The sequence below is a fragment of the Eptatretus burgeri genome, chromosome 10, assembly GCF_056783735.1.
Source record: "Eptatretus burgeri isolate ZD-2024b chromosome 10, Ebu_testis_v1, whole genome shotgun sequence".
Lineage (NCBI taxonomy): Eukaryota > Metazoa > Chordata > Myxini > Myxiniformes > Myxinidae > Eptatretus > Eptatretus burgeri.
The window spans coordinates 80737596-80759967 of record NC_140970.1 but is presented as its reverse complement, the minus strand read 5'-3'; the positions used below and the strand labels follow the sequence as shown (position 1 = coordinate 80759967).

The following is a 22372-nucleotide window of genomic DNA, read 5'->3' as shown; positions in this document are numbered from 1 at the left end:
TCGAGGAACAACTTTATTTCAATTGAATGCTATATTTTGAGGACTAATCAGAACTTGAATCGGAAAATGAACCTGTAGTTTAGCTGTAATTTGGCTCTGAATTTGTCCCGATCACACATGTGCAGAGAGGAATAAGGATAATATTTTTTTACTCTGTTTGCCGTCTAGCAGTCAAACAAAGTTGAAAATCATTCCAAATAGGAAAGTTACTGTCTTCAAGGAAAGGACACAAACAACATGCACAAATAACTAATGTAACTTGTTAGATAGGGTGGTGTGATAGATCAATAATGGTAAATTCTGGAATGAATTTATTTATGACTTTTATAATTTTTATGATATTTCAATTTAATTATATGCTTGAACACTGTGGAACATAAATCGCCACCTTGTCACTTCCAAGATCCTCCAGTTTTGCAGTGCTTGAACATGGTACATAAGGTGGTGCATAAGACTGCTTCAATGGTGCTAAACTTCCGGATTCTTGTTTTATACAACCTTTAAAAGCATTATTCGTCCCCTACCGGTTTCACCGGAGGGGACGATAGATTTGCTTTGCGTTTGCCCATCCGTCCACCCATCCCACCTGTGGTTTTTCAGACTTTTTATTATTTTTATAACCATACCCCTTAACATATTCAACTGAAACTTCCTACATGGCTTTATTTTGACAAGTTACAGAACACGTTAGAGTTTCAGGGCGTTTTGTCAAATTTTCAGTTATGCCCTTTTTAAACTTAGAAAATATCACGTATTTTACATGGGTCAGTGTTCAGCTGGCCTGACTCCGCCCCAATAAAATCAGATGCCACCATTGCATGAAGCAGTACAGATCAGCAGGCTTCAAGCCTTAGGCCCGCATGTTAGTCCACATCCCATTGCAAATGGAATGATACCACGTGTATAACCATGACGTATTTTATATGCACATAAAGCATACACATGTTTTTGCTTCATGTATGTGTATCGGGTTATTTTTAGTATGAAATTGGCAAAGCCGAGAAATGAACGAAACATGGTGGGTTAGAAAGGTTATTCTTCTTCAGTTGGGTTCTGCTATCGGCTCAAGCGTGTGTTAAAGCAAACTATTTTTTATCTCTGTTTTGTTTTCCTTGTCTTTATTGGTTCCTTGTCTATAGACAGGTCCAGATTTCAATATTTGTGCTTCAGAAAAAGTATTGTCGGTATTTCATGCTAAAAGTCGGCAAACAAGTTTGAGGGTGCTGAATTCAAAAAAATTGTTTGCCAGGCTATATTTTGGGGGTTTGACCCTCAATTTGCCCAAAAATCCAAAATGGCCACCATTTTTACCATATTTTGCACTAAAGCTTGGCTTGTATGTATCACAGGAGGTTAAAAATTGTGACAATACCCATGTTTGTGATACTGAGGATTCCAGATATACTGTTACCTAAGTTACTGGCTAGTTTGGTTTGCACGCCATCTTGAATTCCAAAATGGCCGTCATTTTTCGGCTTCTTCGTATTGAATGTAATCAGACCAAAGAGACAGATTTATCAAACATCTATACCGTAAATACATAATTGATATACATGAATACACAACCAAACACATCCACACCACACACCATCCACATCACCGCCCCTCCTCTCTCTCTCTCTCTCACACACACACACACACACACACACACACACACACACACACACACACACACACACACACACACACACACACACACACACACACACACACACACACACACACACACACACACACACACACACACACACACACACACACACACACCCGTAAAATATTACTTAACTTATTCTTGTTACTTTTGATTATGATAGTTTAAAAATTAACATTACTAATTACGTGTTTGATAATTATTGATTTTTTTATAATATAAATGAAGGCTGTGGTCATGCTGAAATCAATGGCTTGAATCTGTTTATCCGTCTGAATTATTGTGATGCTTGATAAATGAAGTGCGTTTATTTTAATAATGATACTGTTACTTTGTAAATAACATACAAGATGAAATATGAAATTCCAAGAGTATTTAAAGAGAATTATAATTAGAGCAGTCTAATTTAATGTTAATCAATATTTAACCACAAACCATTTTTCTTTATATCACTACAGATATGTGACACCTCCGCGACATCATGGATGCGTTAGTTAACTTCAAGAGATCCACCCCAGTTTCCCTCAATCTGTGCATAATACATCAAGAAGAGAGATGAGACATCCTGTACGATGCATCAGAAAAAGGCCTGGGCACATTGTCGATTACGCACGAATGACAAAAGTTACGAGATGTCAAGTACAAGGATACAGTTGATAGACTTGAAGGTCCTGAATGAAGACTCTAAAAAGGAGATCCATTGGCACAAAATGTGCTGTGCTACATACACAAGCAAATAAAGACTTGGTAGACTTAAGAATGCATCCTTGAAAGAGAGTGGTCCCTATTCTTCTTCTGACTCTCCGTCAACATCAAGACCAGCAGAATCCCAGCCTTCCTGCCCAAATCGACGTAATAGCGCGCAGCCCACCAATTAGGAATCATGCTTGATCTGCCAACAGAAAAAGGCCAAGCAGAAGTTAATTTCCATAACAACGTTTCACAAGAGCCAAGAAATATTGGAAGCTGCAAAGTTTGACCAAGAAATGAGTGTTTGTGTTGCAGCTGTCAGTGACCTTATTGCAGCATAAGGAAAGTATCATCTCTCTTGATATGTTCAGTTTATCACAAGGACATCCCAAACCAAAGAGAACTCTCAGCTTACAGATATTGTGATCATTTGGCTATGCAATGAGCTGCAGTACTCTGCTGACCATGGCCATATATTAGAGCTAAGAGAAGTGTGGAACCGGTATCGTACCATTGTCAAAGTATCCAATTTGGATTTTCCACCCTCGTTTACCAGTCGAATGGGCACATTCAAGGATAAGTTGGCTCCTCAGATTTCAGAATTCAATGAGGTAATTGTATTCCATGACAATGCACCGAGTGAGTGACGTTCTGTTCTGGTTCCACTGAAGTTTGGCCACATACCTGTTTCAAAGATGACACAAACAGATGAAGAAGCAGCAGCTACACTCACCATTCCTACCTACCAACCACAAGAAGATGAGTTCTTGTCCATGATCCACATTGTCCTCAAGCTTAGAAGTGACATCCTTTCACGCCCAGCTCATGAAGGAATTTATGTCAGTGAAGCGGAAGCTATGAAATGTGTACCAGATAGTTTGTATATGTTTCTTAACCTAATGATAGGTGTCATCATTTTAAACATAAGTGTTATTGATGCCTATGGGCTGATTAATGCATTCGGTGAATAATGGTGGCCATCTTGGAATTCAAGATTGCAGATAAACCAAACCAGATACAACTTAGGTGACAACATATTTGGAATCCTTGGTGTCACAAACATTGGTATTGCCACCATTTAAAAACTTCAATCATGCTTAGAAGCCAAGTTATAAGGCAAAAAAGATGAAAAATGGTGCCCATTTTGTTTTTTTGTTAAATTTGAGGGTCAAAATCTCAAAATTCAGCCTGGAAAACAATTTTTTTAATTCAGCACCCTCAAATTATCCTAAAAAAGTTGTTTGCCCACTTTTAACATGAAATGCCTACAACATTTTCTCAAATCTGGACCTAACTACTACAAAAGATATCAGTAAATGAAAATTACTTTTGCTTTTATTTTGCCGAATAAACCCAAACACTGTGGGTATAGGGTTTCTTCTTCATTTAGATCAGTAGGGGACTGGTGTTGTAAAGCAATTCTCGCTCTTGTTTTATTGCATTTGAAATACTGTCGGATCCCACAATTCACGGGGAATACTTTCCTGAAAAATGCCGTGAATGTCGGGGCATTGTTCAAAAAAAACAAAACAAAGAAAAGAAACATGTTCTCGGCTCGTGGGAGAGTTATTACACAGAGCAAATCAGGACACGATGTAACAAAGGGAACAGCAGGAGAAAATGGAACACCAACATCAGGGTGGAGGGAGAAAGTATTCAGAGACAGACAAATGAGGGATGCAGGTAACGATGAGTGGTAAGCGAGAACACAAAAGGTGGACAATATGGATATGTAAGCAAAATTGTGTTTCATCAGTTTGTGATTTTTGTCAAGGTCTGAGGAAAGGGAAGAGGCCGCTGCCTTGTCTGTCAGGAGGATGAGAGATGTTGGAGCAGAGAGTGTAGTCATCAGCAAAGAGATAAAGAGGATTTTTCAGAGTCAATGAGATCATTGATGAAGATTAGGAATAATGTGGGGCCGAGAACACTGTCTTGTGGTACTCCAGCCTTGACAGGGAGAGGAGATGAAAGGGTTCTGTTGAAAGCCACACGTTGTCTACGAGAGGGGAGGAAGTCAGTAATCCAAGAGTAGAGTTGGCCTTGGATTCCATAGACACAGTTTGGAGAGCAAGGCAAGATGCCAGACAGTATCAAAAGTTTGAGATATGTCCAGAGAGATGGCCCTGATCTCATGTCTGATATTGAGGGCCTTCACCATTGTTGGGAGAGTAGAAGCAGCATGTCCACCCATGGTTTTTGTAACCCCTCCCACCCATGTTGTTTGATAACATGCCATGCTTTATCTGTAGGCCCAGTTGCTGGAATTGAGGAGTCAGAATTACAAACTGACCGATGAAACGAGAAAGCAACTGCAAGGTAAGAACACTTTATAGACTTCCCAAAATAATATTAGGAGTTATTACTTTTACACTCGTACATCATAATTATTTTAACTGCTTTCCTAACTGTACAGAACTGAATGCTGTCCGTAACCAAGTCTCTATATTGGAGAAAGACCTTACAAAAGCGCAAAAGGTAATGGAAAAATTATCTGAGCATTTTATTTTGATTTTAACATTTCCATATGGGTGTGACAAAGTACTTATTGTGCCATAAGCTCATACGTGGTGTACTTTCCAAATTCAAACCATAAAGTGCCTCCTCTTCATCACTAGGTTATAATTCTGAAACTCAAAATAGTAAGCACTAATTGCCAGGTCATCACTATGGAGACATGAAGCCCTTTACAACCTTTTGGTAACTTCGGTTGGACACCTGTACCTTTTGGTAACCAAAATTATGTCCACCACATCAGTACATTTGAAATGAATAAAATGTATTTCGATGATTTGGTGTGAATGCTTGCAAACTACAACACCATTTCATACTGAAAACACAATTTTTGTATTTTTTATGAATGGCTATAATGGGGTAGTTTGTAATTATGTAAAAGGTATGGCCACAGCCTTCTTTTTTTTCTGGCTTTGAGACTGCCCTGCCCATTATGTGCGCTGTCATCGAGGATTGCAATGATTGCCCTTGCCTGTTTCCAAAGGGACGGGGGAGGTTATTGTAATCGGTGTCCATATCAAGTGTCTGCACGTAGATCTACTTTAATGTATATCATTAATTCTCAAATCTATACTCTATATACCCTGGCATGAAGTTCTGCATTGTTAATTGTGTTGTCTTGTTCAAAATTGTAATTTATATGTGAGCTGCTGCTCCTTGAGCGTTAGATAGTTGAGGAAATAAAAACCAATGTCAGACATATTGGCTGCAAACTTGAGTCTCTCTAGATTAAAAATAGCTTTAATTTTAACAAATGTTTAACTGAAAAAATGGTAGTTTTTTTTAATGCACCTGCTAAACAGCAAAAAAAAAACAAAAAACTTGCTGAATTGGAACAAGTCAAACAAGTGTGCATTTCTTTATTTATTGCATGTTTTGGCATGTTTGGGATTTATTTTAAAAAAAAAATTGTACCTAAGTAGGTCAAGTGAAAGAAACATGTATTATGTGTTGCCTTAAAGAAGTCTTCTTAAAAAATGTATTTAAAAAAAAAATAAAGTCAGGTTGACTTGTGAGAATGTAGCATGTATTACGTGAAAATATTTTCTACCTTTTATTTTACGACAAAGAAAATAGTGCAAGTGAACAAGATACAAGAAAGTAACACAAGAAAAGAAAATATACAATGTATTTTCTCAGGAAAGGCAATTTGGTCCATCATACCTGTGCTGCTCCATAATTGCACACCTGCATTTGGAGACCTGTTCTTTAATTAGCTTTGCCTAAATATCTATCACCAAATCAGTTGAGATTTAAATTCCATAAAACACTTTCTTTTTAATAACTTCCCCTTGTGTTGGTAGAATAATACAGGTTGGGGGAGAGGGTGAAGGGAAGAGCGATATATAATGTGCATGGTGCAAGTTGGCACAACAAGATCGACAAATAGTGTCATTCCCACTACATTCATGTGGGTACCTTCAGAAAAGCAAGGGATTTGTTTGGAGAGAATATCATTGACTGTCAAAATAACAAAGGAGGAATTGAAATGAGAAAACTATATGACATGAAGAATCGAAGTTGAGAGCATGCACACAATTAATTGTCCCACTATTAAATCAGAATTTTTTTGGGGGAAATTGAACACCTTCTTTCACCTCACCTGATATCGGTTTTGATGGAACTTTTTATTTTATTTTATTTAATAAAAAAAACTTCCTTTAAATGATCACGAGTTAGTGAAACACCTGGCAGCTGTGTGTACATTATATACGATGACATGTCACAACACGAGTCAGCTGTCTGGTGTTCTCCGTCTGCATGTACAAACAAGGGGGTTTAAAACGTTTTTGTTTTGTTAATCTAGTTTTGACACATCACAAATTCTTAACATGATCCATGTCAATGCCCCACTGAACCTGCAATGTCCCAATTTAAACCGTAATGCCCCAATTAAACCACAATCCTCCTCTGAAACCGTTGTTTGTCTACCCGCGTCGTTTTACCAGTTCGTAACGATGTCATTTCTTGTATCAACCAGTCGAATCACAATTTCATGTAACCAGTGCTTATTTCAAAATGTCAGACATTTTGTGGTCAGAGGAAGACAAAATGTCTGTGATGGATTTGTGCAAGTTTGGACGTGTCTTTATGCACGTCATAAAACTTGTGCAGTAATAGAAATACAAGGTGAAGAGCACTCAAACAAATAGTCGACATCCTGCGAAAGTCAGATAAGTATTTATAAACGGGCTTTATACATATATGTCCATGAAAGATGACATCAGGCTTGTATCCTTAAAAATCTTCATGAAAGCACAGCTTCTGCTTTGAGGATGCCGTTTTGATCATGTCAGATGATCCACAGTGATTCTGGCAGCGCTGTCTTCGGACTGACTGTTTTACCGCTATCCGAGTTGGAATGTCACATTGTGACATCAACCCGTAGCTGCAAGTAAAAATCGTTGTTGAGCTATGACACGTGTTGTGAAAAGTTGATTTTAAAATTATCTTCATGAGTGAGGCCATGCCAATTGTCTTGAACACACACCAGCTGCACATTGTGTCATTACAGGGAGCACACTTCCTTTTATGCCTTTTTATTAGCCGTCGAGTATTGTGACTGTTTATCTGTTTTGTATTGAAGAACTATCAATCATTATTACCTCTACCACTGAAGGTGGACAGAGATTATGTTTTAACCCCTGTTTGTTTGTTTGTTTTTTATCTCAAAATTATGGATGGGTTTGGATGAAATGTGATTGACAGGTTGAGTGTGTGACAACAACTAATTGATTCGATTTTGGTGAAGATCCGAATACGAGAAATTTTAAATTAATTCTTCACTATTGAGAGATAGCAGATCCGGCCTATCAGTGGGCTACAAAATGTTAACTGTTCAGCCTGACAGAAGTTTGTGCTCTACGAGTGCCATTCTAGTTGTCCATGTAGACGCCCGGTTAACAAACCTTTTTTCTGTTTATATGTAACACATGCGACAAAAGTCATAAATGTATCCACTCCAGCGATTTTTGTGACTAGCAATTTAATTTAATAATTTTGTCATACAGTCCAATTTCTTATTTGTTTTCCATTTTGTCCAGATGATCAATTTAAAGTTTAGAAGTACCCATGCACCCTGCAGCGGGAAAACTCCATTGTACTTTAAAAAAAATCTGTGGTTATGCTTTTGAACCACTTTCCCTCAAGTCTATGAAAATGTTCTCTTCGGAATAATTTTAAACGATCATTGATCCGTTTTAGAAAACCCCACCTCTCGGTCGATAATTGGATGGATTTCACCGTAAATAGATTTGACATTCTTTAAGAATCAAAATTGCACTATTATTATTTAGGATGCAGCCTACGGCTGCTGGTTGCATCATTGCTGGGAGTACTGCTGTGCCATTGGCACAGTCCCTCCCGTTTTTAATAAGCTGGTACTCATTTTGCCAACCTTGGAAGGATGACAGGCTGAGTCAACCCACCTGGTGGTGTTTAACAGAACAGCAGTAGCTCAAACTTGACACCCTAAGAGCTTAACCCTACCTTAACCATTAAGTCAAAACCGGGCTTTTAAAAGTGGACTGGTGTCAATCCATCCCTGCCATAAAATGCAATGAAAATATCACCATAACTGCTCCCTTTGCCTGTCGTGATCATTGCTCCATCATTTCTACATTCACCAATTACGTGAAGATGATGAATATTTGTGAAAGTGGTGATGTTCCACAGTGTTTTTATTTTGAATGTTAATGAGATTTATTATCATGCTATTGATATGAGAGTAATCCTAAGAATGACATTGATGTGGGAAAGAGAGGTACTACTTCAGAAACCCAATAATATCTGGATTATATCGTGATTTTGTCGCAAAACATTTTCATGGTCTCTCTGAGGACGAATAGTCGAGTTTAGCGATTTATTCAGTCGAGTACTTCTGCACTTATCCACATTGCTTTTGCAGATGATCAATTTAAAGCTTAGAAGTACCCGTGCACCCTGCAGCGGGAAAACTCCATTGTACTTTTTTGAATTCCGTATGATTGAGCAGAAAATGACCAAACTCGGGGACATTGTGGTTCTAGAGTCTGGGAGGTAAATGACTGTGGAGACTAAAGTGACATCACAATATGGGGTTGCCAGCATCAAGAGTGCACCAGGAAGTTACGTCACTCCCTCCAAGGTCACCGGCTGTGTTTGACTGATGTTTGACCCCCCCCCAAAAAACAACCCGTCATGTTCATTGTTGTCTAATGTCTGCGGGCATGTGTGAATGATTTGTGCAACAGCTTTCACAAGCCCTAAACCCTAATGAACTAGAATGGCATTCAGTAAAGCACATACCTCCTCCTTTTTGTAGCCCACTGAACACTTTATGTTTTGTAGGCCACTGATCGGCTCAATCTGAATCCAGACCTTAACCAAAATCAAATTGGCTTGTTCTTGTCACCTACCCAACTCATCCACCAAGTTTTATCATAATCTGTCCACAACTTTTTGAGATATCATCCTATATCTAATATATAAAGCTCATTCTAACCACTGACTCATTGACTGATTCACTGCACTGACTCACTGATATTAAAGTTTGGTACATTCCGGGTGACGTTGAAAGTTGAAATTTCACCTGCTGAAGGACATCGAAGTCGATACACCGGGGGAAAAAAGAATCGCAGAACTGTCGGAAAGCATCCGCAAATTAAAATATAAAAGAATGGAAAAAAAATAGAAAAAATACAGGTGAGTGACCTGAGACAATGGGGAAGCATGGTTTGTTATTGCTTACAATGTGTAAGCATACCCTGCTAGTAATATATATATTGTTTATGGCCCCATCTCCCCAATGGTGAAGAATCGCTAAAAATAAAATTCTCATATCCAGATACGGATCTTCACCAAAATCGAATCAAATGAATTCGTCCTTATCACACACCCAATCTGTCCACCATGTTTCATCCGAATCCATCCATAACTTTTTGAGATATCCTGCTCACAGACAGACAGGGGTGAAAACTTAACCTCTGTCCACCTTCAGTAAAGGCCCAGTCACACCTTGACGTTTTAGCCAGCAATGGCAACGTATTAAAATGTATGTAAAACGCTGGCTTACGTTGAACTTTTGATGTTTTTTTTAAAGATTTGGACGTATTCATAACGACTTGGTCTTATGCATAACGTATTAGTAACGGACACAGAACGTTTCGTTGTGTTTTCGATAACTTATACCAACGAATGCTGAACCTGTTGTCAGCCTTCACAACCTATGCCCAATGATAGTCTAACTTAGACATAGCACACTGCACGCATCGCCGACGATGACGTGGCGTTGGTTATGAAAAGGCTGCCGCACAACGATTCAAATCATAACCGCCGCAGAAATGGAAGTGTCAACATCGCAGTCACACCTTGGCGATCTTGCCAGCATATGCCGACCTCTGAAAAATGCGTCTAAAACGCTGGCGCACGTCAAATACGGTATGGGTAAGTTTGGTATGCGTGAATAGAACGCGAAAGTACGCTATCATACGTCGTATTAAATGGAGTACGTCTTGTAATTTTAAACATGTTGAAAATTTTACGACGTACTTGCCGTATGACACACACTCCGCATGCGATGGGAATAAGTTGTACGCACGATATGCGATCGTTGACACACATCGACACACGTTATTTGTAAGGTGCTCATAAGTCGAAACACGTCAAGGCGTCAGTGTTCCAGACTCCTGGTTTTTTTTTCTTCGGTATGGCGGTGTTCAGTGTACAGTGCGGTTATAATTTATATCGTTGAGCGGCAGCCTATTAATTATATTATATTATAATCGCACTAGAAATCGAAGTGTCAAAATCACCATCATACCGAAGGAAGGAAGAAAAAAAAAAAACCAAAAAAAAAAAAAAACAGGGAGTCTGGAGCACTGACGCTAACCATTACCTTGATGTGTTTCGACTTATGAGCACCTTACAAGTAACGTGTGTCGATGTGTGTCACCGATCGCGTAACGTGAGTACAACACGTAACTCATAGGTTAGAAATAAGTTTCGGGAACGCTAAACATTACCTCGACGTGTTTCGACTTATGAGTAACTCACAAGTAATGTGTGTCAACGATCGCGTGACGTGCCTACAACTAATGGCCAGCGTTATGCGGAACGTGTGAGTCATACGCTGGCATAAGTCTTAAAATTTCAAGCATGGAAAATTTGAGGACAACCGAAAAGTACAACGTTTAAAGCCAGCGTACAACGACGTATGGCAGTGTTTTTCAGCGTGCTCTCAATGTTATCAAAACTTATCATAACGTATTCGACATGTACCAGCGTTTTAGACAAATTTTCCAAAAATCGGCATAAGCTGGCTAAAACGTCAAGGTGTGACTGGGCCTTAACAGAGGTAACGAGAAGGGCACTCTGAAGAGTGCATAACTCCAACACACAATGCCTGATTTACGAGAACATATCGGGCCCAACACATTTTTGAAATATCGTGCTATACAGTACTAATCGTTTTTGGCCCTATCTCTCAATGGTGAAGAATCACTTTGAAAATTCAATAATTCTCATATCCAGATCTGGATCCGGATCTTCACCAAAATCGAATCAATTTGTCCTTCCCACACACCCAACCTGTCCACCAAGTTTCATCAGAATCCGTCCGCAACTTTTTAAGACATCGTGCTATATATTAGTTTTTCCCTTTATCTCAATGGTGAAGAATCACTTTGAAAATTCAATAATTCTCGTATCTAGATCCGGAACCGGATCTTCACCAAAATCTAATCAGTTCACCTTGTTACACACCCAACCTGTCCACAAAATTTCATCCGGATCCGTTCACAACCTTTTGCGATATCCTTCACACAGACAAACAAACAAGCAGACAGAAAGGGGTGTAAACATAACCTCCTTCACCTTTGGTAGCGGAGGTAATACACTTGTAATAAGCGTCCACAGCCATCTTTGACAATGTTGTGTCATGTCAGCCGAGGTCCTTGTGTGAATGAGATGAAAAAGGACTCCACTTAAAGTTCCGGTCAACACAGAATTCAGGATAATATTTTACTGCTCATTATCTTCTATGTTGTCTATTGTGCCACACCACTGACATGCCACGTATGATAGAGTTGAGATAATGCAAGCCTAATTTTCTCAAGCTTGAGCTGAGAAAAGCTTTCAAACAAATTGAGTCCAAGCTAGTGTTTCTTCCTGGTAAATTGTTTCCTGGAAAATTGTGGGAAATTGATTTGAAAGTCCCTGGCTTTTTCAGTTTGGGCTCAGAAAATTTGGGCTCGAACTATCTCTTGCGCAAGTGTAGGTGTGCTTGCGCTTGTGCAGTGTGCTCTGTGCACCTCCTTTCCCAACACTAAGGAAAGACTCATCAACTTGTATTTTATAGTCTTCAAAGCCATCCCACAACCAAGTTGACTAAATATGAAATGTGTGCAATGGTAAAAGCTGGCTTCATACCAAGTTACATGATGATTGGATGGAAAATGCAGCTGGCATTCCATTAAAAAAAAAAAAAATAAAAAAAATATATATATATATATATCAATTTTCTGCAGGTGTGGGTTGCAGGGCGTTTCATTGTCGGGAATAAATGGCCTCGCTACGCTCGGCTTTGGCTAAATAAATAAATCAATCAACTTTACAGAATACTCCAAATTTACTGCAACAATATCATACACACTACAGTACATGCAATGATTGTTGTCCCAATGGCCGTTTTAAAGAACAGAAATGACCCTTCTGTGCCCACCTCCAACCCCTCCTCCCAGCTATTATAAGGAAGTATTGTAAAACTACAGAAGGTGTGCTGTCTTCTATAGATCGTGGGACTTTTTGTGTTTCATCTATGCTGAATATGCCTGGTGTTGGCTTCATGGTTACGGTGGTGGGCTTGGGATCTGAGGATCCTGAGTTCAAATCCCCCTTGGCTATTGAATTAATACCAGATAGGGTTGACTCTGCCTGTCATCCTTCTGAGGTCGGCAAAATGAGTGCCAGCTTGCTGGTATCCTGTGTTGGAGTGGCGACCTGTCCAGGATTGTACCCAATAGCCAAGGAGACTGCTTAGGCAGCACCAACGCTCTGCACAGAGTATGGTCCCAATGGATGGATGGATGGATCTATGCTGAATAGTTACAATGATGTTATTCACTGTGGGGAACATTTGTACAATTTGCTTACATTTTCTGATCTTGTTTCAATTTCTATAGACAATTGCAAAAAGCCGGAAAGCACAGGTATGTATGTAACTCTCTCTCTTTCTGTCTGAATGTTACATTAACGTCTCCCCCATCTTTTGAAATCATTCAACATTGTGAAATTTGTTTTTAAGATCCAATATAATATTATACTTGTATTCTATTTTGATTAACAATATGGCATTAATCACTTAGGATTCACGTGTCCCACTTTTTTTGACATACTTTTGAAGAACTTGCTGTTCTTTTTTTTTTACTAAACTGTTGGACAACACCACCACCACCACCAACAAAATCAGATGGTTTGATTATTATGGACCACTTTGTAATGCATCACTTGATTTTGTTGTGGTGCTGTTCTTTGTTTTGGCTCATTAAAATGAGCCATACATACATGGATAACTACCTTTTTAGGTGTACCTGTTGATGCTATGATTCAGATCATTAATTTGTTTGCAAATAGTTGTGGAATTTTGAATTATCCCCCTTTCTTTCCTCGGTACGCCACTATCACCCTTGCATCTATCTTGCATCTATCTATAAGGCATACTTATTAATGAATATTATTGCTGCTGGTGTTTGGTACATGCTTCAGATTGAATCTGATGTTGATACTGAATGAAGCAGGTGGTTTTGCTTGAAGCGTCCTTAACCGGTTTGTCCGTTTCCTCTTCCTTTCATCAAGGAGGTGGAGGCATTGCTGAGTGAGAATAAGATGTTACAAGGGAAGCTAAAAAGCCAAGAAGATGATTTTGGCCTCCAAAACTCTACCCTTCTTCAAGAGCTCACACGGGTACGCTCTCTATATTCGCTCTTCCTATAACAGTACGAGGCAGGATTGTATACTTGCGGTAAAGATTTTCATCATCTCGACAAAAGCAATCTATTCTGAGTAGTATGTATAGTTCAACTTTCCAGCTATGATTTATAAACTCTTAGCTTTGTTTTCAGATTTGTGGGCAGCTGGAAAAAATGGAAGCTGAAAATTCTTTTTTGAAGAGCAAGCGTGAGACTTCCAATGGCAGTTCAAATGAAGGACTAGGACAACAGCCTGAAAACTGGGTTCTTGAGCAAGGGTTTGAAGGTATTTGACTTTCTGAAAATGGGGATAGAGTGAAGGTGGCTGGTGCAATGTTTTGTTTTTACCCCATGCACACGAAGCAAAAACTAGGGTTAAGCAATTAGTTCACTTTGTCTGTCTACAAACGTCAGTTTATGATCGAGGAACAACTTCATTTCAAGTGAATGTTTTATATATTGAACCCGAAATGGAACATGAATCGGAACACTAATTGGAACACAAACTTGCAGTTTAGCAGTACTTTGGCTCGGAATTTGGCAAATTGTACGGCATCTCGTATCGATTGTGTGTGCACAGAGAGGAGTAAGGGAATTGTATTGGTCTGTCTGCTTGTCTGGCATTCAAACCAAATTGAAAATCATTCCAAACAGGAAACTTACTGTTTTTAGTGTTCTCATTAAGGACACAAGCAGACATGGATAACTAATGTAATCATACTAAAATACGCAATTTTGTGTCTGTCTTTCTGACCACGATACATTCGGTTGTTACTGATCCAATCTCAACCAAACTTGACAGGAGGACTAAGGGTCACACAATGGAGGTTGTAGCGACTTGATTTGTCCCCCCCTCCCCCCAAAGGGGGTTTCTGCCTTGGGCAAAATCTGTGTTAAGGTGTATATTATATCCATGTTAAGATGGCTAATAATGACATTTTCTCAAGGCTTTAAAAACTGATATTTTAAGTCTGATTCCATGTTGGACTCGTGGCCTAAATAATTGTCAAAATCTAGACTGAAATCGGAAATATTTTTTTCGGAAAAAGCGATTTTTTTTTTTATTTTTTTTCACCCCTAACCCGATCTAATTAAATAATAGGCTCCGCGGGACGTGAGGTAAAATGGCTCCAAACAGAAGTGTTATGTTCACAATTGCCATGACTTCCCTACAAGTTTTCTCTTCATTGTGAAAAAGATCAAAAGTGACTATTAAAAGCATTATCAAATGTGGAAATGTTGCAGCCAATCAGCATCACAGGTGTTCTGAGGCACACAGTTTGTGTCGGCTCCAGGCTTCAAGCCTTCCGACGGATAGGATAATTCCTTCATGGCCTAGTGGAATTGGAATCTATCCAAGCTATATAAACACGATGTATTATACATGCACATAAGCAATAGCCATGTTTTGGCTTCATTACATAACCAGAGTTGTTTTTTCTCGAGGCATGGGGTAATCAAGCCAGTGTTATGTGCCAATACACCACCCGCGTTTTTATTTTATCTTTTTTTAAATTACTATTGTTATTTTGGAAGCAAACGAGGCTGTGCTTGTACATCGCCCACGTTGTTTGTTTTTTGTTTTTTAGCAGCGTCTCGCATAGCGAACGCTGCTCTAAGAGAGCTCGGCGTTGTTGTTGTTCTTCTTGTGAAGACAAAACCTTCATATTAGGACTGAGCTCTTTTACATACACGATCCGGATCTCCTTAAATCCTAAGCACCTGTACACATCCTCGCATTGAGGGTGCCTTTTGAGAGCATCTATCATGAACTTTTCAATAAATTCTGACATTTGCTTTAAAGTTTCGAAAAGTTCACGCTACTATTTAAAGATTATTCCATTTAATATATTGTAATTTCATAAATACACTATTTATTTCGTAAATACACTATATTTCGTAAATACGTAAATACACTATGACTGGTCTCGCTATTGGCTTAATCAAGGCACGTGACGAAATATCAGAAGTTGTTGTTTTTTTGCTCTTTTTTAGCCGACAAAACCTTTAGGACGCTGCTCTTGGACACATTTGTCCTTGTTTTAATCTGGGAGCAATTGAAGCTGTGCTTATACATCGTATGTTTGTGCATTTTGTAGTAACGCCTGAAGCTCATCAAAGAAATCCTGCCTAATGTTTTGACCCATTCATGTTTAGTATCCCAATTCGACCCATTCCCTTATTTTAAATAATTAATCGGATGTGATCCATAACTTGTGTGTATTGCTCTGCGGTAACGGCGGTAAACTTGCAAAAAATTCTGTTTGTTTGTGTGCAGGATATTTCAAAAAGTTGTGGATGGATTCGGACGAAACTTGGTGGATGTGTTTGGTGTGTGACAAGGACGAATTTATTTGATTTTGGTGAACATCAGAATCTGGATCTGGATATGAGAATTTTTAATTCTAAAAGTAATTCTTCACCATTGAGAGATGGGGCCAAAAACTATATATTGTAGAGTGTATAGCATGTAAAACAGAAATTTATTGGGCCTGGTATGTTCTCCTGGATGAGGCACTGGCATGGTGGATGTATGTGCTCTACCGAGTGCCTTTCTAGTTTTTAGTCATGTCACGTTTAGCATACGGAAGAAGTCTGAATGCAAAGCAGAAGTGGAGATTTTGAAATGATAGAGTTATTGGGATGATTAACGTTAAATGAGTACTTTGTTGGTGATTGAAAATATAAGTCTATCACATGGTCCAATCATTTGTTTTATTATTTGCAGGTAACACACATACTGTTGCTGCACCTCCATCAGAAGGAGTACAGCTTGCTGAGAGGGCATTGTGTGCGAGGTGTTGTGCATCTGAGGAACAGGTGGTAAAAGGAGCCATTTTTATTTTGATTTCTTTATTTATTTTTTTTGCAAGATTGAGGATCGTGGAAGAGCGAGGTGACAGAGGGTAAAAGAGCAACTAACAGAGTGGGGCAACAAATTAACACAATAGGGAAAGTATGAACGGAAAAAGAGGAAATGCACTAACCTGCAAGTAAGAGGGTAAACTTAGGGAGGGTTGATGGGCTAAGGGCTGACAGGATGGTTTGGAGGTACGCTCTCTAGCCTGGGTTTGAATCTACATCTCGCTATAAACTGTCATCCCGGTGTTTCATAGGCAGGGTGATTTATCCATGTGTGTGCCGTCCCTGGGATGGACGTTAAACTGGCCTGTATTAGTTGGCGGATGTTAAAGATTCCATGGTGTCCTTGATAAAGAGTAGGCAAGCTCTCGCTGGCACCATGGCCAAAGTCCAAATTCATTCCCTATCTACTACTGGGAGAGGGATGGCAAACCGCCCAGCATGACTACAGGCCAAAAACTGTTTTGGCAGAACCAGCACTGTCTGTAACACAGAAGAATATATGTTAGATCGGATGTGGGTATAAAAGATTGAAGGTAAGGATGGAGAGGACATGAGATGATGCATTACCTGCTTGAGGCCCAAAAGGGAATACTGGGATTGAACAGCTTCACGAAAGCGGTTCCATTAACGGGAGCAAAGAGGAACAAAACAGTTGAGGTGAAAGTCATAAAAGGTAGAAACATAAAAAAAATGTGAATTCTTTTCAAGTGTTCATTTTTTTATTTATTTTTTTTGGTCTGGGATGGGAGGGGTTGATTCATGTCAAGTTTTTATATTATCCAGTTTCGTCCAATGATGTAATACCTTGGGTACTGGATGTTGTGGTTAATGCTGTGCCCCAGACAGCTGAGACAAATGAGAGGATGCATACCTTGATTGCTGATAACGAAGCATTGAAAATCAGCATGGCTGCCTTGGAACAGGTCTGATTTAATGGTATTATCACAGACAAATATAGTTTATCTTTTAAAGGTTGTTTTTTTTCAACAATAACGTCCACTGCTCTAATAACATAATCAGTTGAGATACACTATAGCTGTGACGGTACACCCTACTCAGAGTTTGTGTTGGGTTTTAATACTCCATCAGCACGACAATGGGCTGACAGGATAGTCTGTAGGTATGCACACTTGCCTCTAAGACGTCTAAGCTGTTTTGCCTGGGTTTGAATCCACACCCAGCTATAACCTGCCCTCCCAGTGTTTTACAGGCAGGGTGATTCGTAAATGTGTGCTGTCCCTCAGATTGACGTTAAAAGGGAATCCAGTCTTCCGTCATTTGTCGGTGGACGTTAAAGATCCCATGGTGTCCTTTGCACAGAGTCGGTGAGCTATCACCGGCACCATGGCCAAATTCCTAACCGAACCCACAGAGGGCATTGCATCAGCGGCAAAGCCACACCCTCTGCCAATGATGCTGCTACGCAGCTTTGTGCTGCATACACAAGATGCACTACAATCAATGCAATTCATACCCATAAAGATTGACCAACCCTTGTTATTGAACATCAGTCAAGGCTTGTCCATGCTCTGACTTGAAATAAGGTGTATGTGTAGCACATCAAATCTCAGGTGATGACTTGTAATTAATAATGTTGGTAACCACCCTGCATTTACATTGCATGATGTTGAGGTAACAATATACATGTTTAATAGATCGCATCCTTTCAGCCGCACATGTGCAGTGCATTCATCAGATCCTTAAGTTGAAATGTTCGCCATGTAATATTTTGATCAAATAAGAATGAGAGGAAGAAGTGTTACTTGATATCACATGTTAATTTCCTTCCCGATTCAAATTTTATACTTGCAAACGTTTACATTTCCCCCAAGTAATTCTTGGTTTGTAGAATGAGATCATTTGTTGAGAAAAGATAAATCTTTGCAGGTTTGTTTTTCTTTCAAGAATGTGATCTTCTGGTATGATGATATAAGTGATTGCTTGATGCTAACTTGATCAATTCTTTAGATTCAATCAACACAAACGGAAGAAATCATGATTTTGAAAGATCAGAACTCGAGTCTGACTTCTGAGGTGTGCCAGCTGCAGGAGGTCAAGAATGAACTACTGGTACAGAATGAAGCTCTGAACATGAATTCGCAGGTGATAACCTGGTTGCTGCAACTGCACTATCCTTAATTGCATGGCCGGAGCTTTTTCAAAATGAGACTCCTTTTTAACAAAATGTTCCATGAAAATCAGGACACACAGGGTGGAGAGGTTTTATATCTCGAAACTCCAACTGTGCCGCGATCATTTTGATCTGTGCACATTTTTCCTCTATCGGTTTCAAGGCTGTCAGACATAAGAAGACAGAGACCAGACAACACATGACTTGACTTTAAGCACGAGATGAATACAGCTGTTAACCTTGGGGATGTAACTTCCCAGTTCACTTTTGGGGCTGGCAACAGCATCTTGTGACGTCACTTTTTTTTCTCCGCAGTCAGTAGGCCAATTAAGGAGAAGTTTCCTCCCCCTTCCCTCCTGGGATGCTGACCCACTGGATTTATCTCTGCTTTGTTGTTTAAATGATAAACATCAAGGAAGGAAGTAGCACATACCATTTTTGAAGTCTTTTGTATTACTCAGCCAGTGTTAGAATCGAACCACCGACCTCCCAGAATCAAGAGTGTATGCACTTAAAATATGGCTGATTGTGCTAAAGACATTCAAGTGTTTTTATTTTTATTTTTGGTGACTTTTACTTTTAAATCTCCTCAACAGGAACTCCATCGATCACAGAATCTACATCAGGAACAGAAGCAGATTCGGGATGATCAAGTAATTACTTTGAGGAAGGATCTTGAAGAATCTCAGAAGGTAAAATATTTGAGAGGTTGAAATAAAGAAAATTTGCATTTCAAACTCAACTGCATTTCGCATTTAGATTTTCTTTGCATCCTACTATTAATATGCCACTCGATCTACTCGAGTTGCTACATTACACTCGCGGTCGCAACTCCTGCTATTGTGGTTTTATGTTTGTCGTACCATCCACTAAATAAGTTGCTGAGAAGCTAAAGAACCTCATCCGTCCTATTTGTGTGACCACTCTTTATCTGACCCCTACCCTTTCACCTGTCTGGCTTGGTTAAACCGACCAGGAGATAATGCTCCCACCAGTATAGTTCTCCGGGTCACTGGGACACACAAACCTGTCCCAATACATCAAAGTGATAGTCACATCAAGAATACCACTTTGATGTATTGGGAAGGCATCTGAGTTGGCTCAAACAGATGATGATTAATTAGCAATTGATGACTGACTGACAACAATACATATTTTTATTACGGACCGTAGGCATTAAAAAGCTAAATATATCGAATACACTGTTTCAAATGGAGCACATCACCACCAGTGGAGCATTTAAATTGCATCACATGTGGCAATACTGTCCATGCAAATTGTTGCTTCCAGTTTGCCAGCTCGGTGACAGAAGTTGCAATTTGCATTTTTGCCATCTCCAACCCTACCAGGTTTAGAATCCTATGCAGGCACGGGCGACTTGCTATTTCAGGAAATCTATGAAAGTGGACGTTCTTGTGCAATCATTAATTGTGTTTTCTTTGTTTGTTTGCTTGTTACTTACGAAATCTAAAGATTTCTAAAGATAAATCTAAAGATAAATCTAAAGATTTAGAAAGATCTAAAGATTTCGTAAGTATATTGATCACTTCCGTTTCTGTTGTTTGTGTGTTTGTTTGTTTGCATGTTACTTACGAAATCTAAAGATTTTGCAAGTATATTGATCACTTCCGTTTCTGTTTGTTTGTTTGTGTGTTTGTTACTTACGAAATCTAAAGATTTCGTAAGTATATTGATGACTTCCGTCCTCTGTTTGTGTGTTTGTTTGTTTGTGTGTTTGTTTGTTTGTGTGTTTGTTTGTAGGCACGATAACTCGAGAACGGAAGAAGCTACCAATGTCAAATACATCACGTGATTCAGGAGGGTGATGGCTAGCGCTGATTAGATTTTGGTCAAAATCGGTCAAAGATCAAGGTCACAGTGAGGTCAAACATAATTCCGTAAATTAATGTGGAGAAATGGAGTATTTTTGCTTCGCTCGACGTTACGAGTTCGTTTTAACTTCGATTTTAATTTTGTCTTCAGTTTTTGCGATCGCTTAGTACGCTTAAAACTCGGTTGTCGAAATTCTGGTAAAATCGGATGTTTTGGACACGTTTTAAGATTGTTTAAAAAATATTGCACCTGCCACGTCATGGGTCGTCACATGGTGCAGGGCACTTGAGCAGAGGCGACGTTGATCACGTAAAGGTTTTGCGTGTGCGCGCTGACGGTGTTTTCGATAAAGATGGTGTTTAAAAGTAATATTTATCCCAATAAAGGTTATCGTCACATGCCTGACTCGCTAAGCCGTCGAATTATGTAAAGATTGTTGGTGGATGGCTGAATATTACGGTTTTGTGACTGATAAAATAATATAAAATAATTGCGTGGAGAAATAGAGATTTTTGCTTCGGTCGACGTTACAATTTTTGATGGTGTGGTACAGAATCATCGTAGAAACTTCTGGTTTGCGTCGCTACCTTCTCTAGAAACAGCTTTTATTAGACAAGGTCAGAGATCAAGTTGACTATTTCGTAAGTACCAGTCTATGACTGCTTGTTTGTTTGTTTGTAGGCACGATAACTCGAGAACGGAAGAAGCTACCAATGTCAAATTACACCACATAATTCAGGAGGGTGATGACTAGTGCTGATTAGATTTTGCTCAAAATCGGTCAAAGGTCAAGGTCACAGTGAGGTCAAACATCCAAAACATTCGATTTTTGATGGTTTGGTACAGAATCATCGTAGAGACTTCTGGTTTCCGTTGCTACCTTCTCTAGAGACAGCTTTTATTAGACAAGGTCAGAGGTCAAGTTGACGATTTCGTAAGTACCAGTCTATGACTGCTTGTTTGTTTGTTTGTTGTTTTACAATACCTAGAAAATGTATGGAAGTGAACTTTGGCCGAGACAGTTTTTGATTGATGAGACTTGTAATCAAATAATCCCAATGATTTGTCACTAGTTTGGTTCAAACAACATTGCTTGTCGAACTCAGAACTCGCTACAACAGCTCTCATAAAAAGAAACTATTTTAAATGCCCAGAAAAGGTTGTTTGACAAACATTTTTGTCAGTCCTTCTCGTGATGAAATTGCTTTCACATTTTTAAATCTCTTTTACAGGAACTTCTTCGATCACAGAATCTACATCAAGAACAAAAACAGGTTCTTGAGGATCAAGTGACTGCTTTGTGGAAAGACCTTGAGGAATCTCAAAAGGTAAAAACCTTTAACCTTTATCATCATGGTTGTTGCAACTCTGAGGAGCCCAATTCAGCATTTCGTTTGCCATGATATTTGAAAAACATCGGCTTAATAACAGAAATATGTGTGTGGATGCCATTTCTAAACACTGATTTTGAAAGGACAGGAAAAGGTTCATTACACTAAAAAAAACTCGTTCTGTGCAGGTTGCTGTCAAGAGAAAATCTATGCTGGATGAATTGGCCATTCAAGCGCAACAAGATAAAAATCAATACAAAAACGAACTTTCAGATGTGAAGCTGCAGCATGAAAAGGAGATCCTGGTTGTTCGGGCAAAGTATGAAAAAGAACTGCGAAATTTGCACGAAGAGAACGGCAAAATTGCTGAGAACTTGCATTCGCAACTGAAAAATGAAAAGGTTTGTGTTTATTC

At 39.1% G+C, this 22372-nt stretch overlaps 1 protein-coding gene across 2 annotated transcripts in view; it reads left to right on the top strand.

Annotated features, from left to right (window-relative positions):
* The window catches only part of GRIPAP1 (GRIP1 associated protein 1), a 78947-nt gene that overhangs the window by 13603 nt on the left and 42972 nt on the right, over nucleotides 1–22372 (top strand). The window contains exons 2-12 of one of the 2 annotated variants that reach the window (XM_085899083.1): nucleotides 4591–4657; nucleotides 4755–4816; nucleotides 13012–13038; nucleotides 13685–13792; nucleotides 13951–14083; nucleotides 16526–16617; nucleotides 17505–17585; nucleotides 18631–18765; nucleotides 19390–19485; nucleotides 21859–21954; nucleotides 22146–22358. In XM_085899083.1, the coding sequence (XP_085755209.1) occupies nucleotides 4591–4657; nucleotides 4755–4816; nucleotides 13012–13038; nucleotides 13685–13792; nucleotides 13951–14083; nucleotides 16526–16617; nucleotides 17505–17585; nucleotides 18631–18765; nucleotides 19390–19485; nucleotides 21859–21954; nucleotides 22146–22358 (1110 nt within the window). Of the gene's footprint in view, nucleotides 1–4590; nucleotides 4658–4754; nucleotides 4817–13011; nucleotides 13039–13684; nucleotides 13793–13950; nucleotides 14084–16525; nucleotides 16621–17504; nucleotides 17586–18630; nucleotides 18766–19389; nucleotides 19486–21858; nucleotides 21955–22145; nucleotides 22359–22372 lie in introns of both variants that reach the window. The other variant, XM_085899082.1, reaches the window with a different exon arrangement.